Genomic DNA, 23,605 nt, shown 5'->3' with positions numbered 1-23,605 from the left:
AGTTACGTGATACTTTAGCGCTATTATATAATTTTCCTATATGAACATTGGCAAAGCCTATGTTAACCAATTTGAGATTGTAATAGAAATTAAAAATCCCATCCAAGAAGAATTATTTGGTTTCTTTGCATTCTAAATTTAAATCTCCAAACAAAATTTTAAGAATTTTAAAATTAAGTTGAAACAGATCAAATAAATTCTCACAAATCCTAATTTAAAGAAAATATATCAAAATCAAATTAATTTAAGGGTAATCAATAAACAAAAAAATCCATAAGTATGCAATGTAAAAAAATATTTTCAACTCCTCCCCCAATTTTTAAACTATTAATCAATTGACCTATCTTTTAAAATAAAACCATCGTGAATGTGAAGGCAAACTAGTGACACTAGGCTATGAGGACTGCTGTGCAAGGAAAAGAATAGGAAGAGGAAAGAACAGGGTAAGGAGAGAATAGGGCAAGGTTTGAACAAGGAAAAGAACAAGAAAAGGAAAGACTAAGCGAGGGAAAGAAGAAGGCAGGGTTTGAGCATACCTCTTAGGAGCCTATAATCTAAATATGGAATATATTAACAAAGTGAATGAACTGCATTCTCGGAGATTCCAAGATTTAGAAGAGCAAAGACGACCCCATAAGAGAATCAAAAAAAAAGAAGACCCTATACGAAGAAGATACAGAGAGAAAGAAAGAGGATTCAGGGAATCATAGGGTAGGTTTCTTTGGGTTTCTTTGAGTTTCTTTGAGTTTCTCTCTCTTCACTGCAAAGACAGAAATGGGTGAATCGCCAACTTGTCTTGTTCGATCCTTCTCTCAATCTGCTGGCACTACTTCCACTGAACCCGAAGAGGTTTGTCCAAAAAACACAATCTTCTTCATTTTCACAGAAAACCCTAGTGGGTTTTGATTTTTCTGACATGGGATTGCTATTTCTTTGTCGTTGTTTTAATATTATTTTGACAATACTTGATTTGTTACTGTTCTCAGTATTTGGTTTTTCATTTGAGTTCTTGATTTGTCCCTTTTGCTAGTTATAGTTTCTTCTTCTTCTTCTTTTTCTTCTGATTCTTCTTCTTCTGATTCTTGTGCTCCTTTCTTTACTAATAACTGCAATCATCAACCAATTGCATGGGAATTTCATGTAATGCTTAGTCAATGTTGTTACAGCAAATTACACCCGTAGTCTTGTAGTTTGTTTCTTGTGTCAATTTCGTTCTTATAGATAGTTCTAATTTGATCAATTCTACCCTTGAATTCTTCACATTTTGTGTCAGTTTAGTGTAATTGATAATGCCCATTTAGAAATTGAACTGAAATCAAAGGGCAAAATAGTCTATTTCAAAGTGATTGATGGATTAAAATGATTAATTCCCTTTTTAAATGTACCATTTTCTCTTTGATTTTTGTCTAATTTCTTAGCAGATGTTTATCAATTGAACTAAATTTACACAATGTGAAAGGTTAAGAGGCAAAATTAATACAATGGGAACTACAATGACTAAATTGACTAAAGAGTCAAATTATAGATACAACTGGTATAGTTTGCCCATGTTTTATTAGAATCACAAAATAATAGGGTACCTTGTTAAAATGTTTCTATCACATGTGTTCTTGAAGTAGATTATATTTGGAGTTGGGTATGTATGTCTTTGCAATTCTATTTAAAATATATTAGTGGATACATGTGTAAGCTTTGATGATTTTACTAAGAAACACTTGAAAGAATCTCATTACAGGGAGATCCTTATTGTGCCCTGACAACATCAATCTCATTTCGGAGGTTCATGCTGGAATCATTGGCGTGTGAAAAATGGTCGTGTTTCTCTAACAATCAGTACTTGGAAGAAGCTAAGAAATCTTCTAAGCCAGGTTTAGTTGCCCAGAGGAAAGCTTATTTCGAAGCCCTTTACAACAGAAATGGTGCTAAGAAACCTGCAGCATTGCTTGAGGAGCAAAATGCAGCGTGTAATGAACCAAATGTTATGGAAGAGACATCCAGAGACAGCTCAAATCCTCCACGAATTCCAACTAGGGTGCTTACTTTACTTCCTTGCCTTCACCTCATTCACCTTGTTTGCTGCTTTGCGCATGTGCAATAGCGTGCTAGTGCACACTGTAACACATAGCTGAGATAACGTTTTTGGTTTTTGGTAAACTGCAGGCATCAGCAAATGGGTTATCAGTGCATTCTTCAACAGCTCCTCAAGAAGAAAGAAGAAGGTTGTTTGTTTGCTTAACCCTTTAAAATTGTGCCATTTTTCTACGTGTATATATATTCATCTTCTTTCACTAAAATGTTTAATTTCATGGTTTACAGAAGTAAACCAGTGGATGATTGCTCAGTTTCTAGGAGGATAGCAGATGGGAAATCACATGGGATAGAGTAAGATCTTAGTTTGTCTATGTTGTGGATTGTAGAGTTTTGATTAGATGCTCATATCACTATCTACTGAGTGTAAAGATTTTGTATTGCATACTAGGAACAATAGCTCCAAGAAAGTTCCAAAAGTCCTGCTAGTATTGTGTTTCTGGCACAAGGTATTGATAAGACGTGGATGCAACCTAAAAAAAGTAATAATAATAGTAATAATAAAAAAGTACTCCCAATTTAGCGCCCATAGGATTGGGGTCTAGGAGGCATAGATTGGATACAAGCCTAACTTTGGCATTATTTGCACAAAGTGGGTACTCTCATGGTTGAACCCACAAACTATCTATCCAAAATGAAGTAGCTTCCCTTGCACTTTCTGTTATGCTGCCTTCTGTTTGTTACTACTCATGCCTAATTTATTTCATATTAAATACATATGTCAATACCATCCTTGCCAGTTATACCATTACAGTTTATAGGAACCAATTTTGCAATTCAAGTATCACTCTTCCTCATCACATGTGAGAAAACCTAAACAAAATTTCGTGCAACACAATTACTCTAACGATGTTATGCAATAATTCTAAATTTTATTTAACACTATGCAGCCATTTGAAGACCTCGGGTGTATCTGGACCCAAAGCACGACGTCCCACAGTACCCTCCCCTTTTAGCTTGAGGTGTGAAGATAGAGCGGCAAAACGTAAAGAGGCAAGTCCAGATCCATTCACTCCATGTATATCTGCAGTTTTACTCATTTATTGTTATGCTGATGTTTTTTGCTATCTTTTTATCATTTGCTGTTTCAGTTCTTTGAAAAGCTAGAAGAGAAGACAAATGCCAAGATCTTAGTTTCTGGAAGGAGGATAGCAGATGGGAAATCACATAGGATAGAGTAAGATCTTATTTTGCCTATGTTGTGGATTGTAGAGTTCTCATTAGATGCTCATATCGCTATCTACTGAGTGTAGAGATTTTGTATTGCATACTAGGAACAATAGCTCCAAGAAAGTTCCAAAAGTCTTGCTAGTATTGTGTTTCTGGCACAAGGGATAGATAAGGCGTGGATGCAAACTAAAAAATGTAATAATAATAATAATAATAATAATAATAATAAAGTACTCCCAGTTTAGCGCCTATAGGATTGGGGTCTATTAGGGGTAGATTAGATACAAACCTAACCTTTGGCATTATTTACACAAAGTGGCTACTCTCATGGTCGAACCCACAAACTATCTTTCCAAAATGAAGTAGCATCTCTTACACTTTCTGTAATGTTGCCTTCTGTTTGTTACTATTCATACCTAATTTATTTCATATTAAATACATATTTCAATACCATCCATGCCAGTGATACCATTACAGTTTATAGGAACCAATTTTGCCATTCAAGTATCACTTTTCCTCAGCACATGTGAGAAAACCTAGACAAAATTTCGTGCAACACAATTACTCTAACAATGTTATGCAAGAATTCTAAATTTTATTTAACACTATGCAGCCATTTGAAGACTTTAGGTGTATCTGGACCCAAAGCACGACCTCCCACAGTACCCTCCTCTTTTAGCTTGAGGTGTGAAGAAAGAGCGGCAAAACGTAAAGAGGCAAGTCCAGATCCATTCACTCCATATATATTTGCAGTTTTACTCATTTATTGTTATGCTGATGTTTTTTACTGTCTTTTTATCATTTGTTGTTTCAGTTCTTTCAGAAGCTAGAAGAGAAGACAAATGCCAAGGAGGCAAATAAAGTGTATCTCCAAGCAAAAAATAAGGTCATCTCTCGACCTATATTTTAACGGTGATTGGATTAATTGATTGAATTTTTTTTTCTTCTTTTTTTGACACAAGCAATGCAAATGAAATGCATACCTCTCACAGTGAAGAACTAACAAGAGCAAGTGCCTAAATGTCTTGGTCCGGTTTCGAAGTAATTCATGGACGAAATAATTGAGAAACACAAATAGCCTCAGTTGATCTGAAGTTGTTGGGTTCAATAATTCATGAGAAATGTTTAACAGAAATTGAACCCCTTGGGTGTCATAGGGTTTCAATTTCTGTTAAACATTTCTCATGAATTCTTAAAACTATTTGCTTTTCTCTTGTACCTTCCCTGCCAGCACTGAACCTGTTAATGTAAATTCTTTGTAGCAGATCTCACGGACACAGCCTATGCAGGTTAAGATGAAGTTAGTTAACCTGGGACATGCTCAGAGGTAGAATCTCATGACATTCCGTCTTGTTATTTCGATTTTTGGTTCTGCTATTTTTCTTTCTATCATCGAATTTACAAGTACCTGGTTATTCATAAACTTTCTGGATATTCACTAACAAAAAAAATCCTGGATATTCTGCTTGTCTTGTTAATTGATGTTCTGGTCTTTTAGATTGAATCTTAGATGGGTTCAGTCATTTGGGTTCAATTAATTGATATTTGTTTTTCTCTTTTGTTGGTTCTTGGAGGCTGAAGCCAGAAAAAGACTAAACTATTTTAATTTTTTCCTCCTTCATTTTGTACTAATTTGTGCCTTGTTTACTGTTAATATTAGTCTGTTTTCTTCTTCAAATATGAGATTTTGGAAATTGAGAAGATTCAGTGAATTAGATGCTTGGCATTACCCTGGATTTGTACTAGGGCCTTCTTTAAGTCTAACAGGAGTTTTGAGTTTTTGACCTTCAGTTTGTAATTTTCCACATACTGCTTTAATCACTTTATTTACCATGTTCTTTATTGATTGTGCAGCGAAGAAACAAGGATGAAAATTGGCAATGGAATGCGAATGGGGTGGGAAAGGCGCCGTGAAAAACTGAAGCTGCAGGAAACTTGCTACTTTGAGTGGCAGAATTTGATAGCAGAAGCTTCTAGAAAGGGATTTGTTGGTGAGGAAGAGAAGCAGTGGGACTCCTATAAGATCTTGGATGAACAGCTCGAGCAGGAATGGTTGGAGAGTGTTGAACAAGGTAGAAAAATGGCAAGACCGAAAGGTAGCAAGAGAGCACCCAATTCTCTTGAGCAAAGGAGGAAAATTTCAGAGGCTATTTCTGCCAAATGGGCTGATCCTGCAAGGGCATATGTTGCATTTTCTGCTGAGAATGTATGCTGTTTATTTGCCCTAGTCCATCTTGTTTGCTTTTCATCAAGTGATCATTTAATTCACTTTGTCTAACCCTCCAAATGCGGAAAACATTTTCTGCTGATTTTTGGTGTTTGGTACAACAGAAAACGGAAAATGTTTTCCATGGTCAACGAAAAATAAAATTATTTGGGTAGAAAATATTTTCCACCACCATCACCACTAAAACCACCACGCCACGGCCACCACCACCACTAATTACATAAGTTTGAAGAATGTAATGAAACATAGAAAAATGTTCTCTATGGAAAACATTTTCTGGAAAAAAAGGTTTCCGTGGAGAATATTTTCTGCTGAAACAAGCGAAGCATAAATGTTCTGAAAAAGGGGTGGTAGCCTAATCCTATCAAGCTCTGGGTTTTGCTGCCATTCCTAAATGGATGACTAACTTATTACTAGTACTAGCTATGCATATGCCCCTTAGACTACATTAGCACGAAAACGGTGTGCAAACAGCTAATTGATGGGTATTTGAATTGAATCCAAGTACAGAGAAAAAAGTAGAATATTTGATGGACGAACGAGGGATCCTTTTGAGCGTGTTATAATAAGAAAAGCCTTATATCTTGAAATTAATTCATGAAGTTGATGATAAAAATCTATAACATATTATTGGAGCTTAACATTCCAAGATATCGATTTGTAGATGTTTCAACCTACTTTGTTTTTTGTCTTGTGATACACCATTGAATGTCCAATGAATAAATCCTTATACCCTTCGTTTTCTGATTTAAGACTTGAACTTCTATGCTACTTTTTACATAGAATTTCTCCAACTTCTTTTTTTTTTTTTTTTGCCCTCTCTTTTATCCTGTGTGTAAGTTCCCAACATCTACTGATTATTTGTGGAGAGAGAAGTATCAAACGATTGGTAAGTTGGACTGAATATAAGTTTTCCCTTTTGGGCCCAAGGCTCACTTGTGATTTGTGGTGATAATCTGTATATTTCATTGCAAAGTATCAGAAGAAAGATATTAATATTTGTCCCACTGTAATTGAGATAGTCATTATAAGTTAATAAACCCTTTTGACTTTTTTTTATATATCACATTAAATTTGCCAAAACATGGTTTGTTAAGCAAGTTTTATCTTTTCCCACTAGGCATACCGTGACAGGGTTTGCACTGCCCTTTATAAATATCATGGCACACCAGTTGGAGCAGAAAGGAAGCGAAAGAGAAGGCCAAGTAGTGAGAGACAACCCAGAACACAAAATCCCACAAAGAAGAAAGCTAATGACACTGATAATTCCACGGGGAATGTGACTGAAAGCCAAAAGCGTCGTACTAGTTTAAGATGTAATATGCCCTTATTTAAGGATCCTTTGGCAAGCTCCAAACTAGAGATGATAAAGAACATTACAGCAGAGAGAGCAGCTGCTGAAAATGAGAAGACTGAAGCCATTGAACGAGCAAAGTAAGTGCCAATTCTTCTTCAATTATATTGTCTTATATATTTAACAAGGAATTAAGAGAATATGGAAGCAATCCACTGCTTGTTTGGTGCAGCTTATGGGGACTACTTATCAATTATTTTATTTTATTTTGGGAATCTATGTGAGAGTTTGGTATAGCTTCTACTTACAACTAAGAGGACCTCCAGTCTTTGATCTTTTTTTCATCGAATTTGAATGAAAATTTGATTAAAAGCTTAGTGGTTGTTTGGCATGTGCTAAAATAGCACATGCTATTTTAGCACATTATCCTATTTAGGTCACAATTATCATATTGAAGTCACATCATCTCTCTACCACATCACTTCAAACCCAACTCATATTTCACGTTTGTGCGTAAAAGGTCAAAAAATATACTAATCTAGCACTTCCCAAACAACCGCTAATCTGATACAGAACACTACCATCCTTTCTCTTTTTTCATTTTTCATTTTTCATTTTTTGGTCAAATATTTTTGAAAATTTTCGATCTTCTCCTAAAAACTTGTTTTAACCATTTTTGGTGAAAGAAAATCATCTCCAATCCTTACTCTTTTCAAAATTTCATCAAATTTGAGTAAAACTATGACTGTTGGGAATTTGGTGAAAGATTTGGTTCGTCATTGATTTGTGAAAAAATAGCCTCTCACTTGAGATTTGATGAAGAAGTTGGAGCACACTTCTAACCATTATGTAAGATGCTCTAACAAGCCAAAAATATCTTAAATAAACTGAAAAAGCTGATTGTTGAGAAACTGAGGAAGGATGCATTTAATTTCTACTTTATGATTATTATCTTTTAGCTTATAAGAAATTGTACCAAACAAGCCTGAGTCACTAACAATCGGTGGCTGGCTGAGTTATTGTTTGTACCTGTACATCTGTCACTACACATCGTATGCAGAAGTGCAGAAGTCAGAAATGAATTGCAAACCCCCCCACCCCCCACCCCCCTCTCTCAATTGACGTCGAGTCCCCGTTGATATGTTAGGCTGGTTTAGCTATGATATATCTGAGGATTCTATTCATAGATTTATAACATTTTACAGGTTATTGAAAGCTGAAGCTGAAAAGGCTGCAAAGGCTCTTGAGGCAGCTGCAACAAAGAGCCCTCTCGCTCAAGCTTCCCTCATTGAAACTAGGAATCTCATAGCCAAAGCAATTCAATCCATAGAAATTGGACAGATTGATTCTCATGGGAATGGTAGACACCCTTCAATCGCCTTAGCAGAACTGGTGGCTGAGAGAAAATAATCCAGGTATTCAAGGTCTAAGCCAAACAGATCACGGAGAAATCAATCATTGTGTTTGGTTCCTATTTTCTAATTCATTTTTTTGAAAATTTTGGAGTTTTTGTTTGGTTATTTTGAAAACCAGACAAGGTTTTTTGAAAACTAACATGGGAGTATTTTTTGATGTGACAATTTTTTTTTAAAAAAAAAATTATTTCTCTTCTTAAATTGTAGGGAAACTTGAATATGCGATAATTTTGTGTATAATTTTGTGACCAAATTACGTGTACTTAAATTTTTTTCTAATGTAATATTTGATTTATTTGAATGAATGTGGAATCGAATGATAATTCTATTAGATTGTTTATTTTCACGTTTGAATCACTAACTTTTATTTTTTACTTTTTAAAGGCATTCATCCCATAGCAAATGAAAAGTTATTATTTCATAAGGTAACAAGGAATGAGCATTTTTTTTTTATTACACTTTCATTTTAAGAAACCAAAAAAAAAAACATTTTTTTATATATAAAACCCACAAATATCACAGAAAATGCTTAATTTTTAAGAAAATATTACGCTTAAATGTGTGTCTGGTTAGGCTTGGCCGAACAAAATTTTCACCATTGTTAAGGCACAAGAGCCGTTGTTATTAAAGTTGATTGGGCAATATTTTCTTCCACCACTTGCGTTATTCTCTGAAATCGCGCCAAATTTATGCATGTTTATGTGAATCTTACTAGAATCCATAACTTGTTTGCTTAGAAATATAAGTGTCTATATTTTTTCACCACAACGTACATTTTATATCATTAATTTTATAATAATGTGAGTTATTACATATCAATTATTAATTTATTTAAAAATTAATATATGAGACTCAATTCCTGTCCCTATATGAGTATAATTAATTTCTTTTTGTGTGTATATTAACTTACATATCTTATTATATATGTACATGTGTGCTTATATATATATATATATATATGATAAAAAAATTTATTCAAATTTTGACTTTTCTAATGATAAAATTTTGATTTCGTCCATACTACGTAAGAAGGATTATTTGAAATGTAAGAAACACTTATCAATGTTTTAATGGATTAAGGATTAAAGCTACGTGATATGTAAGAGACACTTAAAATTACACCATTTTTATTGTACTTTAAATTTAAATCATTAGATTACTATAATTAAGACCATTGCAGACAGACCATGGCCGTGGTCCCAATCCCCTGGCCATAGGCACTCAGTAACTTCTCTTAAATACTTCAGCATAAGACTTATTTGATATAACTTCTAATAAATTAAAAATTAATAATTACAAAGTATAAGCTAAAATCGCCTCTTCACTATTTTTCAATAATTATTATTTTTTCTTTCCATTTATTTAATTTATCTCCATTTCATAAGTTGTAAGTAAAAATTATATCAAACACTTTAACATAAATTTCTAAATAAAATAAACTATAAACTCTGTAAATTGCATAAAATAAGTGGTTGGAGGTCAACGTGAACCCAAATATGGAAGAACAATAAAAACGGTCACAGCACGTTTTGGGTGATAGTATACTTTTCAATAAATTATTTTGAACTTCGAAGAAGCGACTGACTTTATGAAGAATGAAATTTGGATTCGAAACCAAAAAAAGAAAAAAGAAAAAAAGAATTAAATTAGTGTAGCATTATTTATTTAAAAAATGATAAATTGCAAATACATCTTCTTAGATTCAATTAAAATACAAATCGCCCCCTGTGGTTTTAGAAATTACATTCTATCTCCTGAGATTTTTAATTTCATAATAAATCGCTCATTTTATTAATAAATCATCAAATCAATTAATAGTTTTTAATGATATTAGAAATATATTGCAATTAATAATTTAAATAATTTTACTATTGTATAGGAGAGTAATTATAAATTTCAATTTTTTAGTTAATTTTGTCAAATAAAAAATTCTAATAAGGAAATATTTGTAATTTTCTAAATTACAGGAGACAATCTGTACTTTAAGCAAATCTCTAAGAGTGTATTTGTAATTTATCTTTTAAAAAAAGGTTCCTACCCTAGCATAACTTGATTATGACCCTGTTTGGGAAGATAATTTTGGAGTAAAATAGTCAATAAAGACAAAATAAGTTAAAATAATTAATAAAATAAAATATCACATCTAAATCATAATTATTTTACTTTTTCTCTCACAACCATTAAATCAATTACAAAAAAAAAAAAAAAGCTAATCAACTTCCCAAACACAACCTTTTTAACTAGGCTAAAATAGCAACAAAAAAAAGACCTAAAAAATCTATTAAAATAACTAACTTTCCAAACCAGCCTTGTATGATTTATCATAAAAATAAATGAGCCCATCTAGAAACAATAAAAATATATGCATAAAGACTATGAGATAAATGAGAAAATAATAAACTAACAAATCAGTGAAAATTATATTGATGCAAGTGAAAATAGAATAAAAACCGCCTAGTATAATTAATTACAATGTTTTACTGAGTGATTATTGAGTATTTTCGAAGTACAGTCTTGTATTGCTCTATGGTATTCTGATTAGTGAAGAAGGTAAGATATTATGAATTTGTGTTGAGTAATTAAACAACATAAGAGGTTATGGTGAATGATGATTCGTGAAAGAGTATGGACACGTGATACTCCGAAAATATCTAATAATTTTCCCTACTTATTTGCATTAGTTTTTTTAAAAAAATTATTTTAAATATGATGTATTCTCAATAAAAGTCCATTCAAAGTCAACTATATAATCATCTTCCTTTGGAGGACATGATTTTGAGATTGGACTAATAATTCAAGAAAATACAAAATCTCACATTTCGATAAGAAAAGTGGACTCCAAACTAATCCCAAGAGAAAGTGGGATAAAATGGTAGATTAACAAGAGGTTCGAAAAATTGGTTAAATTACAAAATTGATAAAATTTTGCCAAAAAAAATTATAATCCAGGACATAGTACTGACAATACTATAAGGAATAAAATCAAACTGTGCTATATTAGGAATAGTCTTTTAACAATGACCATATGACAAAAGAAATTGAGACTGAGTAGTGGGTGTTTGGAATTTTTTTTTTTTTAAGTAATTTTTTGATTTTTTATGAAAAGACATGTAAAAAAATTCGAGAGAATGAATCGACTTTTTATAGTGATTTTTTGATTTTTTTTTTTGATTTTTTTTTAGAAGATTTCCAAACACCACCTGATCAAGGAATAAGTAACTTAGGTAGTAGTTATCCAAGCAGCAGCCACCATTAAAAAAAAAATCAAAATTAAATAAAACTCCACCATCAATGGAGCTGGGCTAAAGGTAAGCATAGACAGCAACCTTGATAAGGTCCTATGGGCAACCTGATGGTAACAGGCTTGACCATGACTTTCTAAGTCAACTGTTAAACCCATTTATAACTATTCTAATCACTACTAAAAGAGTTTTTCCAACTTTTATTAAATTCCGAAAAAATTGAATAAAAAATGCCGCCAAAAGTCTTCCCAATGTTGAGTTGCCAGCATTTTTGAAAAAAGACCGAGAATTTTGAGTTAATTCAGTTGAGCTACACATACAGAACTAAACACAGACCACTGAACAGTACTGCAGTCTTCCTATGTCCAAGTTCTGTGACTGATTTCTATTTTCCTAGCACTAATCACTCCAAGACGTTTATCAGTAGTTGTCAAGTGAAAGTGCAGCCGAGGCATCTTAACAGACCGATTGACTTCTCCTCTTTTTTACTGTGTTCAATGTTTAAAAAAAGTCGCCTCAAAGAGGCTGCTGCTTGCGTTCAAAAAAAAAAGGACTGCTGCTTTCTCTCTCTGAACCATATAAAACCTAAGGCTAGATCAATTCAGAATTAATATAGAGAAACAAAGGAGAGTCTTGCTTCTTGATTGTCTCTTTATCTTTCTCTAACTCAGACACTATTCTCTCTCTTGACTTCAAAGTCAAACCATTACAAACAACAGACACCCACTAACCAAAAAAGCTAGAAAAACATTTCAGAGAGATAGTGAGAGAGATGAAGCCTCCCTTTCTACTTCTACCGATATTTGCCTCTCTCTATATATCTCCTAGCTTCTCATCTCCAACTTCAAGCACCAATGACACATCCACAACATGTCCTCTGGATCTAAGCTATGTCCAAACACTCCCATGGCACTCCACTGACTGCCAAAACTTCAACATTTCAACCCTGCAACTTTCCAATAATTCTAACAACTCAACTCTAGGTGAACCCAAGTGCTGCCAGACCCTCCTCAGCCTCTATGGCATAGCACTGGCCCAACACCTCAAAACCACCTCTTTCTTCCACTTACCCAACTTACCCACCTCCATTTCTTGCCTCTCTTACTTCCAATCCAAGCTTGATCTCTCTCTCTACCCTCCGATCTCACCTCCCTCTGCTTTGACCCTCTCCAGTTTGTCATGTCCCGCAACACCTGTGCCTCAATAGAGTCAACCCAAGACTGGGCATCCAAGCTCGGCCTGTCAACGCCACTTGACTTGCTTGCCAGCCAGACCTCACCGATCTCACCTCCTGTGACTCCTGTGTAGCTGCCGGCTTCCAGGTCCAAGCCGAGTTGATCAGAATCGATGGAAACAAGTCTCACTCCATTAACTGCCTTTACTTCACAATTTTATATGCTGCTGGAATCATCAACGAGTTTGGACCAAATATTACTGGTTCCATAACATGTGTCTTGAATCTTCCACTTGGTTCTCAAATGGGTTCTTCAAGAAACAAACATTTGGCTCTGGTACTTGGACTATCCGGAGCAGGTGTTGTGGTCTTGCTGATCATATCTTTGTTGGGTTTGTACTTTCTATGGTATAAGTAGTGGAGGAAAAAGAGAGATGACCAACGGGAGTTGGGGTCTAGGCGGGCAAGAACAATGATCAGGCCTAACATGGGTTCGAAATGGTTCACAATTCATGAACTCAAGAAGGCAACCAAGAATTTCTCATCGACCAATCTCATCGGGAGAGGAAGTTTCAGGGTTGTCTACAAAGGGACCTTAGCTGATGGTAGCATGATTGCGGTTAAACAACTCATAGAATCCGATTTTCAAGGAATCGATGAGTTCTACAATGAAGTTGACATTCTCAGCAATCTGAAGCATCGAAATCTCGTGCCGCTCAGAGGTTGCTGCTGTAGCGTGTCAAATTATGAAGATGAAAACAATGTGCCGTATGAAGAGATTGGCCAGATTCAATACCTGGTGTATGATTACATGCCAAACGGGAATCTTAATGACCATTTGTTTCCTTCAGATCAAATAAGCAACCACTAAACTGGCCTCAAAGGAAGAGTATAATCTTGGATGTGGCAAATGGGTTAGCTTACCTTCATTATGGAGTGAAACCTGCAATGTATCACAGAGACATCAAGGCAACAAATATACTGTTAGATGGAGAGATGAGGGCGAGAGTGGCCGATTTTGGATTGGCAAAAGAAAGCAGAGAAGGGAAGTCTCATCTCACTACTAGTAAGGTTGCTGGAACACATGGGTATTTGGCTCCAGAGTATGCACTGTATGGGCACTTTAGTGAGAAGAGTGATGTGTATAGTTTCGGGCTGGTCGTTTTGGAGATGATGTGTGGGAGGAAAGCTCTTGGTGGTGGTGATTTTGATTTGAACTTGTCAAAGGGGTCGCTTGTTCGGACATTGGTGCTGACGGATTGGTGTTGGTCACTGGTGAAGGCGGGGAAGATGGAAGAGGCTTTGGATAGTAGTTTGTTGAGAAAGATCGGTGGAGGAGATGAAGCAAGTGCAAATGTGAAGGCGGTGGTGGAGAGGTTTTTAGCAGTTGGGGTTTTGTGCGCTCATGCCATGGTTTCTGTGAGGCCTACCATTTTGGACGCGATTAAGATGTTGGAAGGAGATGTTGAGGTTCCTACTGTTCCGGAGAGGCCAACACCTCTTGTGGAAAATTAAAAATCCTAGTGTATATAGTCTGCATAACAAATATGTAAGATTCGATGACAATTGTTATTTTCATCTAGTGACAAATATTTTTTAAGACATATTTGTGAAATGTATGAAATAGTTAGAGTTGGGTAAATTACACTTGACATCCTGCACTCGATATCATTTTGATCTCTTATTTTTCGATTGCAACAGTTAACCCATTCCAGTCATTGTCAAGTTCCAATATCATTCTTCCGTTAATTGGGTGTTGAGGCATTTTTTAGGGTACCTATGCAATTTTACTACCTTTCTTCCCCCACCCCTCCCGACCACCCAAAGTCACCCCTACCCCTTCGCCCCATCCATTACCACCCCATGTCACCAAAGCTGAATGTAGCGACGTTAGTGGCATCACAGGCTTGTACAAATGATGCGCCGTCTATACTGAAAGCTAAGTGCATGTCGGGCATCAACCCAACTAAGCCACCTGAAGAAGCTTGAGAAGATTGACGCCCCAGGCAACGAATAAAAAAAAAAAAAAAAAAAACCCGTAACACAATGAATAACTGTGACTTGACCAAGAACAAACAGGTGGTATACGAACCCATTGAAGCTCACCACCAATTCTCCAAACAACAAATGATGGAATGTCTATATTGTACTTTGACTAAAAGTGTAATGGATTTACTATTTCAATTAGAAAAATGAGAAATTAAAACGAAATTCGTTGTATAATACATGGATGCTAAGTATAATTTATCCTAGAGAGCCTAGACCAAGGGCTGGCTTAGCGGAAAAGGTGCTCCCTTTCCAAGTGTGAGTGATATCTGGACTCAAATCTTATTTGCTATTTAATGCAGTTTATCATTTTCCTATTCTGGTCCTACACATTCAATTAAAAAATAATAATAATAATAATTTACCCTTAATAGTTACCTGAATGAAAAAAAAAAAAAAAAAAAACTGAAGAAATGTTTTGCATAGAAGAATTGGAAATCTAATAGATAGAAGAAAACTTAGGATCTATCGGAAGGGACAAACTTTACATTTTCCATGGTGCACTTCTATTATTACTAAGAAACCAGTACGCGGAATCATGCTTTAATGCTATATCCTCAAGATCAAGAACAGAACGCAAAATTTATTAGTCTACTAGGAAAAAGACAGCAAGGCATGAATTGCAGTGTTTACCTGTTTGGTAGTGCTTTTATTTTCTTCATTTTGGTTTTTTGTCTTTTCAGGAGCAAAAACAACAAAAAGTTTAAATACCCATTACTTTTGTTTCATTTTCGTTTTGGTAAAAAAAATAAGTTCTAAACATTCAAAAACAATTTTTTTGGCATTTCCTAGAACGTGGGTTGCTTTTAGAAAATTTTTCCAAAAACAGTTTCCCAAATAAGTTTCTATATTTTCTAGAAGGTAAAATAGACAACAGAAAAGGTTAACACAACCAAACATGTGACAATATTTTGTTGCAGGAAAAAGTGGTGTTAAGGGTCCAAAATGACAACAAAAGATAATGCAACAAAACCACAAGAAGATAGTAGGCGTACCAGGTCTTGCCATTGATGCAGTAACATGCCCAACTTATACTGAGAAAAAATATTGGGTTGCTGAACTAGTAAACATCAACCTGATTATAGGAAGGAAGAAGAGGAAACAAGAAGGAAATGCTAGATTATTGCAAAGTGAATCTAATTTCCATGCAATCAAAAAAGACTTCCGCTGAAGCACAAACTGGAAAAACATTCGGACCTGGTCAAATGGTAATCAAATCAATCTTGCTTCCCAGATAGCGTGCTACTCGAGGATTAGAGTTTGTGGTATTTTCCTTTGGAAATTTAAATACGCAAAACAATTTATTTGTTAGAAGATTTATTGTTTTACGGTGCATCAATTTCAGTAATGATCATCCTTAATCCATTAGAAGAAAACCTGCATAATTCCCAAAATTTTATTCCTCTGCCAAAATAAATTGCTTTACTAAGATAGATATCCAAGACAAAACACGAAAACAGAAAAGAAAAGGTAGAGAGACAGTAGTACGTATGAAAGAAATCTCAAATGACATTTGGGCTTTAATAAGCTGAATACAAATAATTGGATTCTTATTTCATACAAAAATATTGCCAACGTCTATCAATCTCTGTGATCTCATTCAAATAACAGATTGAACTTCTAATGAACACTAGCAACATGAAAATAGCCGTCACTTGAATACAGAAATGAAGCCTGTGAAGGGAATTACAGATTCAAACAGATATTTCTGCTACCCATCATTCTTATGACTACAAATTACAAAATGGCAAATAATTGAAGGCAACAAAGTCGAAATAACCACAGGGACCATTAAACCTGCTTGCTTAGGAAGAGAGCTGTACACTGCTTTACAGTATCCTCAGGGCTAGTAACTGGGAATAGAACAAGAAAAAAGTTCACATTACCATGATTATAAAATTAAAATGGCAAAAGAGGAACATTGGCATTGATATCCATTTAAAAAGCAATTGGATACTCAATGAAAATGAAACTGTTCCATCTCAACTTGCAATATTTAATCCATTTTGTTTTCCATAGCATTTAAAACAAGTACAGCCAGTTTTATGTACAGAATCATTTGGAATGTTATAAGAAAATATCATCAATTTTATATCTTTTGTTGATGAATCCATTTTCTTTGGTAATTATCCAACTTTAACAGATGAAATAGATGCACGTGGATGCTGTTGAAAACAAAATGAATTGACTTGATTGAAGATTTTAGATTTCTTTGCAAATGGCACCATATTAACAATGCATTTGGTTCTCTAGATGCTATGGCAATAGAGAACTGTGTATTGAACTGCAAAAATAAGCTGAAATAAAGAGCAGACCTCTGTGCCCCATAGTTCGCTCCGATTCATATATCTCATGGTCATTTCCTCCCTATTCAAACAACATCCAAGCCCTTTGTTTAGTCCCAACAGTGTACCAAAAACTAGTCGGCAAAATAAAAAATGAACTATTACAACATAACACAAGACAACATCACTACAGGGAATCAAACCTTCAATAACAAGTTAGTGTCACATGGCAAATACCAAAAAAGGAAGGGAATAACCAAACTGAAGAGAGAAGATAAAATTGTTACCTTGTAAGTTTTGTCCCCAAAGAAGTGAATTTCATGAAAATCATCCACATATCTCAAGCAATAAGTCTTGTCCCAACCTTGAGGGAAAACCTGTTAAAAAATGTGCCAGCATTACGCCCAAACATAAGTTCAACTGCATTGACTTATTATCATTTATTTTATCAGCTTAAGAATCATCAAAGCATAAACAAGGAATAACATTCACTCACATCAAAACTTATTTGTCCCCCAATGGAAAAGGTGAGGTTAAGGTGAGCAAATTTCTCGCGGAGCACAGACACCATCTTAGGGCGTATGTTCAGAACCTGAATATAATTTCAGTAGAGTAATTTTCAAGAGGTCCAGCATCAACTGTGTTTCTTATAGAGACCCAAATTTTGAACTTAATCTTAATCACAGTTTAGGATATTGTACCTTGTCATACTTTTCAAACTCGTCCCGTTCTTCCTGGCTGCAGTTTCGGCCAATTGGTGATACATTGAGCATCCCGCTTCGGAACTCTATAAATGTTCCTCTAAAGAAGAAGTTGAATAAGAAACAGATTCAGAAGCTTAACATATATGGATAATTGCAACTCGTGCTTGCACTTCACAAACCTCTTTATTGGAATATCCAAGTCGGCAATGTAATGCAACGTAAAATTAATAAATTCCTGCAAATCATTTAAAAATGTCATATCCATAAACTAATACTGTACTATAAATGTTTTATACATATATAGACCAAGCCTACCATCCAATGGCTACAACCAACATAACTTTTTATACCTAAACTGACTTTGACAACAAGAAAAAAAAAAAAAAAAAAAAAAATTTGCTCTCCTACTATTTCTTGACCATACTATAGACAACTTGGAAAAAAATGGATGTTTTTGACAAGCATGTTGATCTATAATCTTATTGAAGGATGGAGACGGGGGCATATTTTATTGTTTCTACCCTTGATAGTGTAATAAATATATGATCCTAACTTTTCTAATTTTCTGGTCCCTTTGGCTTCTTGCAAATTACATTTTTTTTTTCTTTTTTTTTGATAGGTAAGTTAAAAGAAATTCAAGCTTGGGTCTTGCCTAAGCTGCTAGAGTGTACCCTTGGGAACTTGGCTTTTAGCAAATTACTAATTAATAACAATGCAGTTTGCTTAGTGAGTTACTGTGCCTACTAAGGATTTAGGAAAGAGCAAGAGGGGGGTCTGACCTTAAGTTTTTCTTCTCCAAGATATGATTTCAAGCTCTGCAGAATTACGAATCCAGGAAGAAATTAAAATAAATAAAGAGTAAGCAAAAGAACAAAAAATGGAAAAGATAACAAAGTGGACCCCAAGTGTATAAATATGGTTGAAAGCAACTACAACCTTCTGCAAAACATATTAAAATTACAGTCCATTGCTCAGGAACTTTAAGTTGTTCAAGTAGATGAATTGGCAGATTTAATTTAAACAATATTGGAAATGTTAGCAAATATTTATTGTTTCTCTATCTTTTTCAGACCTAAAATGGTTCAAAAGAGAACCTAAAGAATCTGTTGTATCAAGGCATTATTCAATAGCATTTTCCAGTGAAGAGTCCAAATTATAAACCCAATTTTCCTACATTTTGTACAATTATGTCTAAAATATTTAAGACCTCAGTTGTTCATAAGAACAGTGTGAATCATTGTCAACCTATTTATAAAAGTATCATTTGAATCTTGGACTTGAGATAAATAATTTCGGTAGAGATTTAGACAATGCCTGGGTCCCAATGAGCTTCCCATCCTTATAGGCCACAAGACCATTTTCCGCAAATACGTAGTCATAGTCATTTATAACTGCACATATAGCGAACATGGAGTAAAAAGTCAAGCAGTGAACCACAATATTACTTCTAAAGAACTTTTGAAAAACAGAATGTAGGAAGACAAAGAAGACTAAAACGGAAAGCTTAAAGAAAATGTAGTAAAGTTTATACTGCATCAAATCATATAAACAATGTGATCACCCACAAGGCAAGAACATACAGTCCACAAGAAACATTACCTTGTTTGGTTTTAGAAAATTGAGATTTTTGTTTTCGATGTTTTTTTTTTTGTTTTTAGTCAAAAATTTTGATATTTTAAGAAATTTCTTTTTTTTCAGATGCACTTAACTTCAAATATTTAAATTTTTGGCTAAAAACCAAAAAAAAACAATTTTCAGAAAACCAATCAAAACCAAACAAGGCAATTGAATTTTCCATAATTTCACTTGAAAGTTTAGGAGTGAAAGTTTTTTACCTAATCTGAGACACATCCACAAACTGAATTAGAATACACACTAGCATTCTCCATTAATGTTTCTATGAAGTAAAATGTTTCCCAAGTGATGTTTCCTACTAGTATGGGGTAATAAATATCAACTAATTTTTCAACTTTGAGATTTTTCTTAAACAACTAACATGCACATCAAAGAATAATTAGCAAACAATATTCACACTCATCACCTTATTATACCCCAAATTTTTGGACAAGAGGTCATGGATAAAAAATGCAAATCCTAGAAAACCAAATCACTGAGAAAGTAAGCAAGATCCAAGAAACAATCACCAGCACAATCTTTTCTATTACTTCCTAAATCTACCAAAGCCTAATAAAAAAATAAATAAATTAAAACATATTGACACTTATATTCTATCTATGACATGTAATTGCTGATGAAGAAATGAAACCTTTGAAAACTAATTAGTTCACAATGAAGGAAAAACTGCATCTTATTACCACATGAACGAAGTTGAAATGTGAAGTTTGGTTTGGACAAACTACAATGATCTAGTCGCACATAAACACAACTAAAGACACCAAAAACTTTCCAAATTCTACAAGCTATTGCAGCTAACCTGAGTTCCCAAGCTGCTCTGATATCTTAACAAGGTCAGACCCTCCAACAACACCAACTGTAACAACCTGCAGTTAGACCAAGCTGTAAAGCTATTATCATTGTAGAAAACAACCAACATAAGCAATATTTTGCCTGTTGAAAGAGAAAGAATGAACCAAAAAGGCTTTATGAAAACCACTCCACGCTGCATTCAGGGGTTATCACAATAATCAATGAAGTACCTTTCGAAGTTCCTGCATGAACTTCAGCATATCCGGAGTAACGACCTGAAATTGGAATAGCAAATGCAAATGTTAAATAAAAGGGAATTTCACCAAAACAACTAAAATCTCTATTGATCCAAGACAGCCTAAACAAATCAGATAAATATGGAAAGTTCCATATGATCATAACCACTTGGGTCTCGCTAAATTGGAAAATTAACCATCTTTAGAAGATACAAAAAGGCAAGGCTACGAGCACTTTTTATAATTTTTTAGCATAAAATTAGGCATCAAAACCATGAACTTAGTATCATCTTATGATGATTGACAAGCTTAATCAATATAAATAGGCCGTCAGCTACATGGATCTATGTTTCCAATAAATAAGCTTCCACGTTGAAGCTAGTAAAAAAGAAACCAATACGTATTTTCTTTTCTTTTCTTCTCTTCTCTTTTCCTTTTTTTTTTTTTCACAGACAGGGAATGGGGTAGGGGTAACTGCATCACATGGTGGTAAGACTTGAATTCAGACATCAGATAAGGAGCACCTCATTCACTAAGACAGCCCTTGATCTCCAAGAAACCAACAGGTGAAAAAGCCACATTTATGTATCTTTAGACTGTGTTCGGATCATAGATTTAGGCAGAGATTTGGAAATGGAAAGGAACAAGCGAGATAAATGAAGGGGAAGAAAAAAAAACTTATATTTCATTTACATTTCCCTCTCCTTTTCCTTTCCTGCTTATATTTCACTCAAATTTTCTTTTCCCTTTTCAAATTCATGCCCAAATCCATGATCCAAAGACAGCCTTACAGATTATAAGAAATATCACTGTATACCAAAAAAAACTAAAAAATATATATTTTGGCCACAAAATTAATCATGTGCTAAAATGAAACAAGAAAAATAGGAGAACGAAATTGGCACCTTTCGGGGAGCGGTAAGAGTGCCATCAACATCAAACAAAGCAATTAATCCAGGTTTCCTTGCTGCCATTTCAGTAAACAAAATTTTCTGCCATCAAAACAACAAGCTCGAAAAGCTTCAATTCAAATATTATAATTAAAAAATAAAAGGAAAAATCAGGCAAATTATGCTTCAAAGAGAAATATAGACAGTGAGAGAGTATGCATTACTCTCATCTCACGAAGTTCCACAAATTCTGTGAGTCAACTCAGTTAAAGTCCAAACACCCGTTTGTTTCCAAGGAAAATCACACAAACAAAAATCTTTCCCGAGAAAAAAAAAAATTACTCCTATAGATTTGAAGCTGAGAACTCACGGATTGAATTGCAATTCCAAATCGACAAAAGGAAATAAAACTAATAGAATACGAAGAATGACGAGCCAACGAAAAAGTGCGATTTACCTGGGAAAATTGGGTGACGAGAAGGAAGCTAATAATATGGAGTAGAGTGTGAATGCAGAAACGGATGCAGATCTGCAACGGAGGAACATGGAGGAGAGATCCTGGGATTCATTTATATATATATATATATATAGGTACAGATATGTAGGTATATGCGCATGTTATTGTTCCACTTGGGTGTGACACTGTGGATCTGCGGGTGATTGTGGGTTGGGTGGGCTGGCATTTCCTTCGTTATCAGTCTAAAATTAAACGGGTTAGAAAAAATTAATTTGTATCTGTTCACTGATTTAGTAGATATGAATTGAGCGGGTTATGTAAGTTAAGGAATAGATATGACTGGTTTGACAGTTTAGACTTTATATATCTTTTATTTTTTTAAAAAAATTATAATTCATATCTTTTATAATTTCTAATTATTAGTAATTTGAAAAATATGTATTATTTGTTTATAATATGCCTTGATATCAGGCATGTATATTTTTGAGGTATTGTTTTCTATTTTAATAAAAATGTATTTTTTATTATTTCTACGGTTACTTGTTTTAGCAAATTTTTTTTTGAACTTTATCTACAGGAAGATCGAGTTTATGTGGATACGGAATAGTTGATCCGCCATCTAAACCATATTCTTAAATTTTGAAATATTTAATTCGCATCCGTCCGTCGAAAAATATGCATCCACTCAAAATCAATTGAATGGCGTCGGTTCAATTGTATTAAGCTGGTTAGACAAATATATGATCACCCATAAATCTATTGATCTAAGACTAATTATGGTACAAAATTAGTGATTTTGGTAACTATTTCATAAAAAAATAAATTAATAACTAACACATTAATGTTGTGAATCCTGCACACCAAAAAAAAAAAAATTGCAATTGTTTTTTTAAAAAAAAATTAAATCAGTGGTAAATTTTGTGAATTTTAATAATTGAAGTTATAAACTTTTTTATGAATTTATAAATATTTTGTAAAAATACCATTGATTTGTAATTTTTTTACGAAATTGATAACAAACTCGTGAAAGACTTCGAGTACTTATCTGGGTAAATTATGGTAAACTCTCACAAACTAAGACTCATTTACTGGTAATTTTCTTTCCACAAATCAATTCTCCTCAATGCATATACTTAATGAACATTTTCTCAGTATACACATCAACAAAACTAAAAATCTTAGTACACATCTCTTGATTTCAATAATACCCTCATTTTCAATTTTAAAATCCTAATTTTTCTTCCATCCACCCACCTTCCTTCGTTGTTGTTGCAGCCACTTTTAGCCCTCCATCACTGTTACTCCCAGCTCCCTTTCATCCCAGGCCTCCACAATCAAACCTTGAAAGTGGGTGGTTTGCGACAGGAAACTTGTGGAAGTGAATGGTTTTATGGCGGAAGGTGATCATAGGTAGAGGGGCAAAGAAATGACAAGAAGGGGTAGTGGAGGAGAGAGGTGTCAATAGCGATGGGGAATGGTTGTCATGTTTTAGAATTAGGGTTTGGGTGAAAGGAGATAAGGATATTATGGTATATTTATTCTAGGATAAAATTGTACTAAGAAAAAATTTCGTTAAGTGTGTGAATTGAAGAAAATTAGTGTGTGGAAATATAATTACATCTCATTTACACTTTGCTTTCAAACTTCAAAACTCAATAGTTAATCCTCTCAAAGTATTATTTTATTACAATTAACTCTTTTTGTTAGGATTATGTTACAAATTTACAGAAAATTAGATTATGTGTAAATTTAATGACAATTTATTGAATTTTTAGAAAAATAATACATGTTATTTATTGTTTAGGATAATAATACCCTTATCTGGTGGTTTCATTTGCATTTTGTCTCTCTTGTTTTAGTGGCAAAATATAAACAAGAACACCAAATAAGGGCATTATTACCCTAGAAATTTAATAAGCATGTCATGTTTTTTACGCATGATCTGATTTT

The 23,605-nt window shown here is 34.0% G+C and overlaps 2 protein-coding genes and 1 pseudogene across 5 annotated transcripts; 2 read left to right on the top strand and 1 right to left on the bottom strand.

The window, feature by feature from the left end:
• Nucleotides 1–360: 360 nt before the first annotated feature.
• LOC114299917 (uncharacterized) lies at nt 361–8,525 on the top strand. 3 transcript variants are annotated; one of them, XM_082916730.1, is made up of 12 exons: nt 361–849; nt 1,736–2,032; nt 2,161–2,219; nt 2,317–2,382; nt 2,979–3,081; nt 3,180–3,265; nt 3,872–3,974; nt 4,073–4,144; nt 4,524–4,585; nt 5,113–5,464; nt 6,606–6,919; nt 7,985–8,525. In XM_082916730.1, the coding sequence occupies exons 1-12, from the start codon at nt 775–777 to the stop codon at nt 8,187–8,189; spliced, it is 1,794 nt and encodes a 597-aa protein (XP_082772856.1). In that variant the 5' UTR covers nt 361–774; the 3' UTR covers nt 8,190–8,525. The 3 variants fall into 3 exon arrangements, with proteins under 3 accessions (XP_082772856.1, XP_082772857.1, XP_082772855.1); XM_082916731.1 differs by having other exon boundaries at nt 378–849; nt 4,521–4,585; nt 5,113–5,431; XM_082916729.1 differs by having other exon boundaries at nt 378–849; nt 4,521–4,585.
• A 3,678-nt stretch (nt 8,526–12,203) lies between these two features.
• Nucleotides 12,204–14,214, top strand: LOC114299948 (putative receptor-like protein kinase At1g11050 pseudogene; annotated as a pseudogene). Its single transcript, XR_014362417.1, has one exon. The product of XR_014362417.1 is annotated as a putative receptor-like protein kinase At1g11050 pseudogene (transcript).
• Nucleotides 14,215–16,147: 1,933 nt separating this feature from the next.
• On the bottom strand, nt 16,148–21,942 carry LOC114299955 (phosphomannomutase). Its single transcript, XM_028244789.2, has 12 exons — nt 21,656–21,942; nt 21,214–21,300; nt 20,303–20,347; nt 20,080–20,146; nt 18,960–19,036; nt 18,425–18,460; nt 17,825–17,880; nt 17,643–17,742; nt 17,438–17,533; nt 17,229–17,318; nt 16,972–17,023; nt 16,148–16,509 (listed from the first exon to the last, which is right to left on the bottom strand). Exons 2-12 carry the CDS (start codon nt 21,280–21,282, stop codon nt 16,448–16,450), a joined length of 750 nt encoding a protein of 249 aa, XP_028100590.2. The 5' UTR covers nt 21,283–21,300; nt 21,656–21,942; the 3' UTR covers nt 16,148–16,447.
• Between the last annotated feature and the right edge of the window lie 1,663 nt (nt 21,943–23,605).

The sequence above is a fragment of the Camellia sinensis genome, chromosome 2 (assembly GCF_055761805.1).
Source record: "Camellia sinensis isolate YWXY chromosome 2, ASM5576180v1, whole genome shotgun sequence".
In the NCBI taxonomy this organism is placed as follows: Eukaryota; Viridiplantae; Streptophyta; class Magnoliopsida; order Ericales; family Theaceae; genus Camellia; species Camellia sinensis.
The sequence above is the reverse complement of the archived record's forward strand: the minus strand, read 5'-3'. Positions and strand labels throughout refer to the sequence as shown.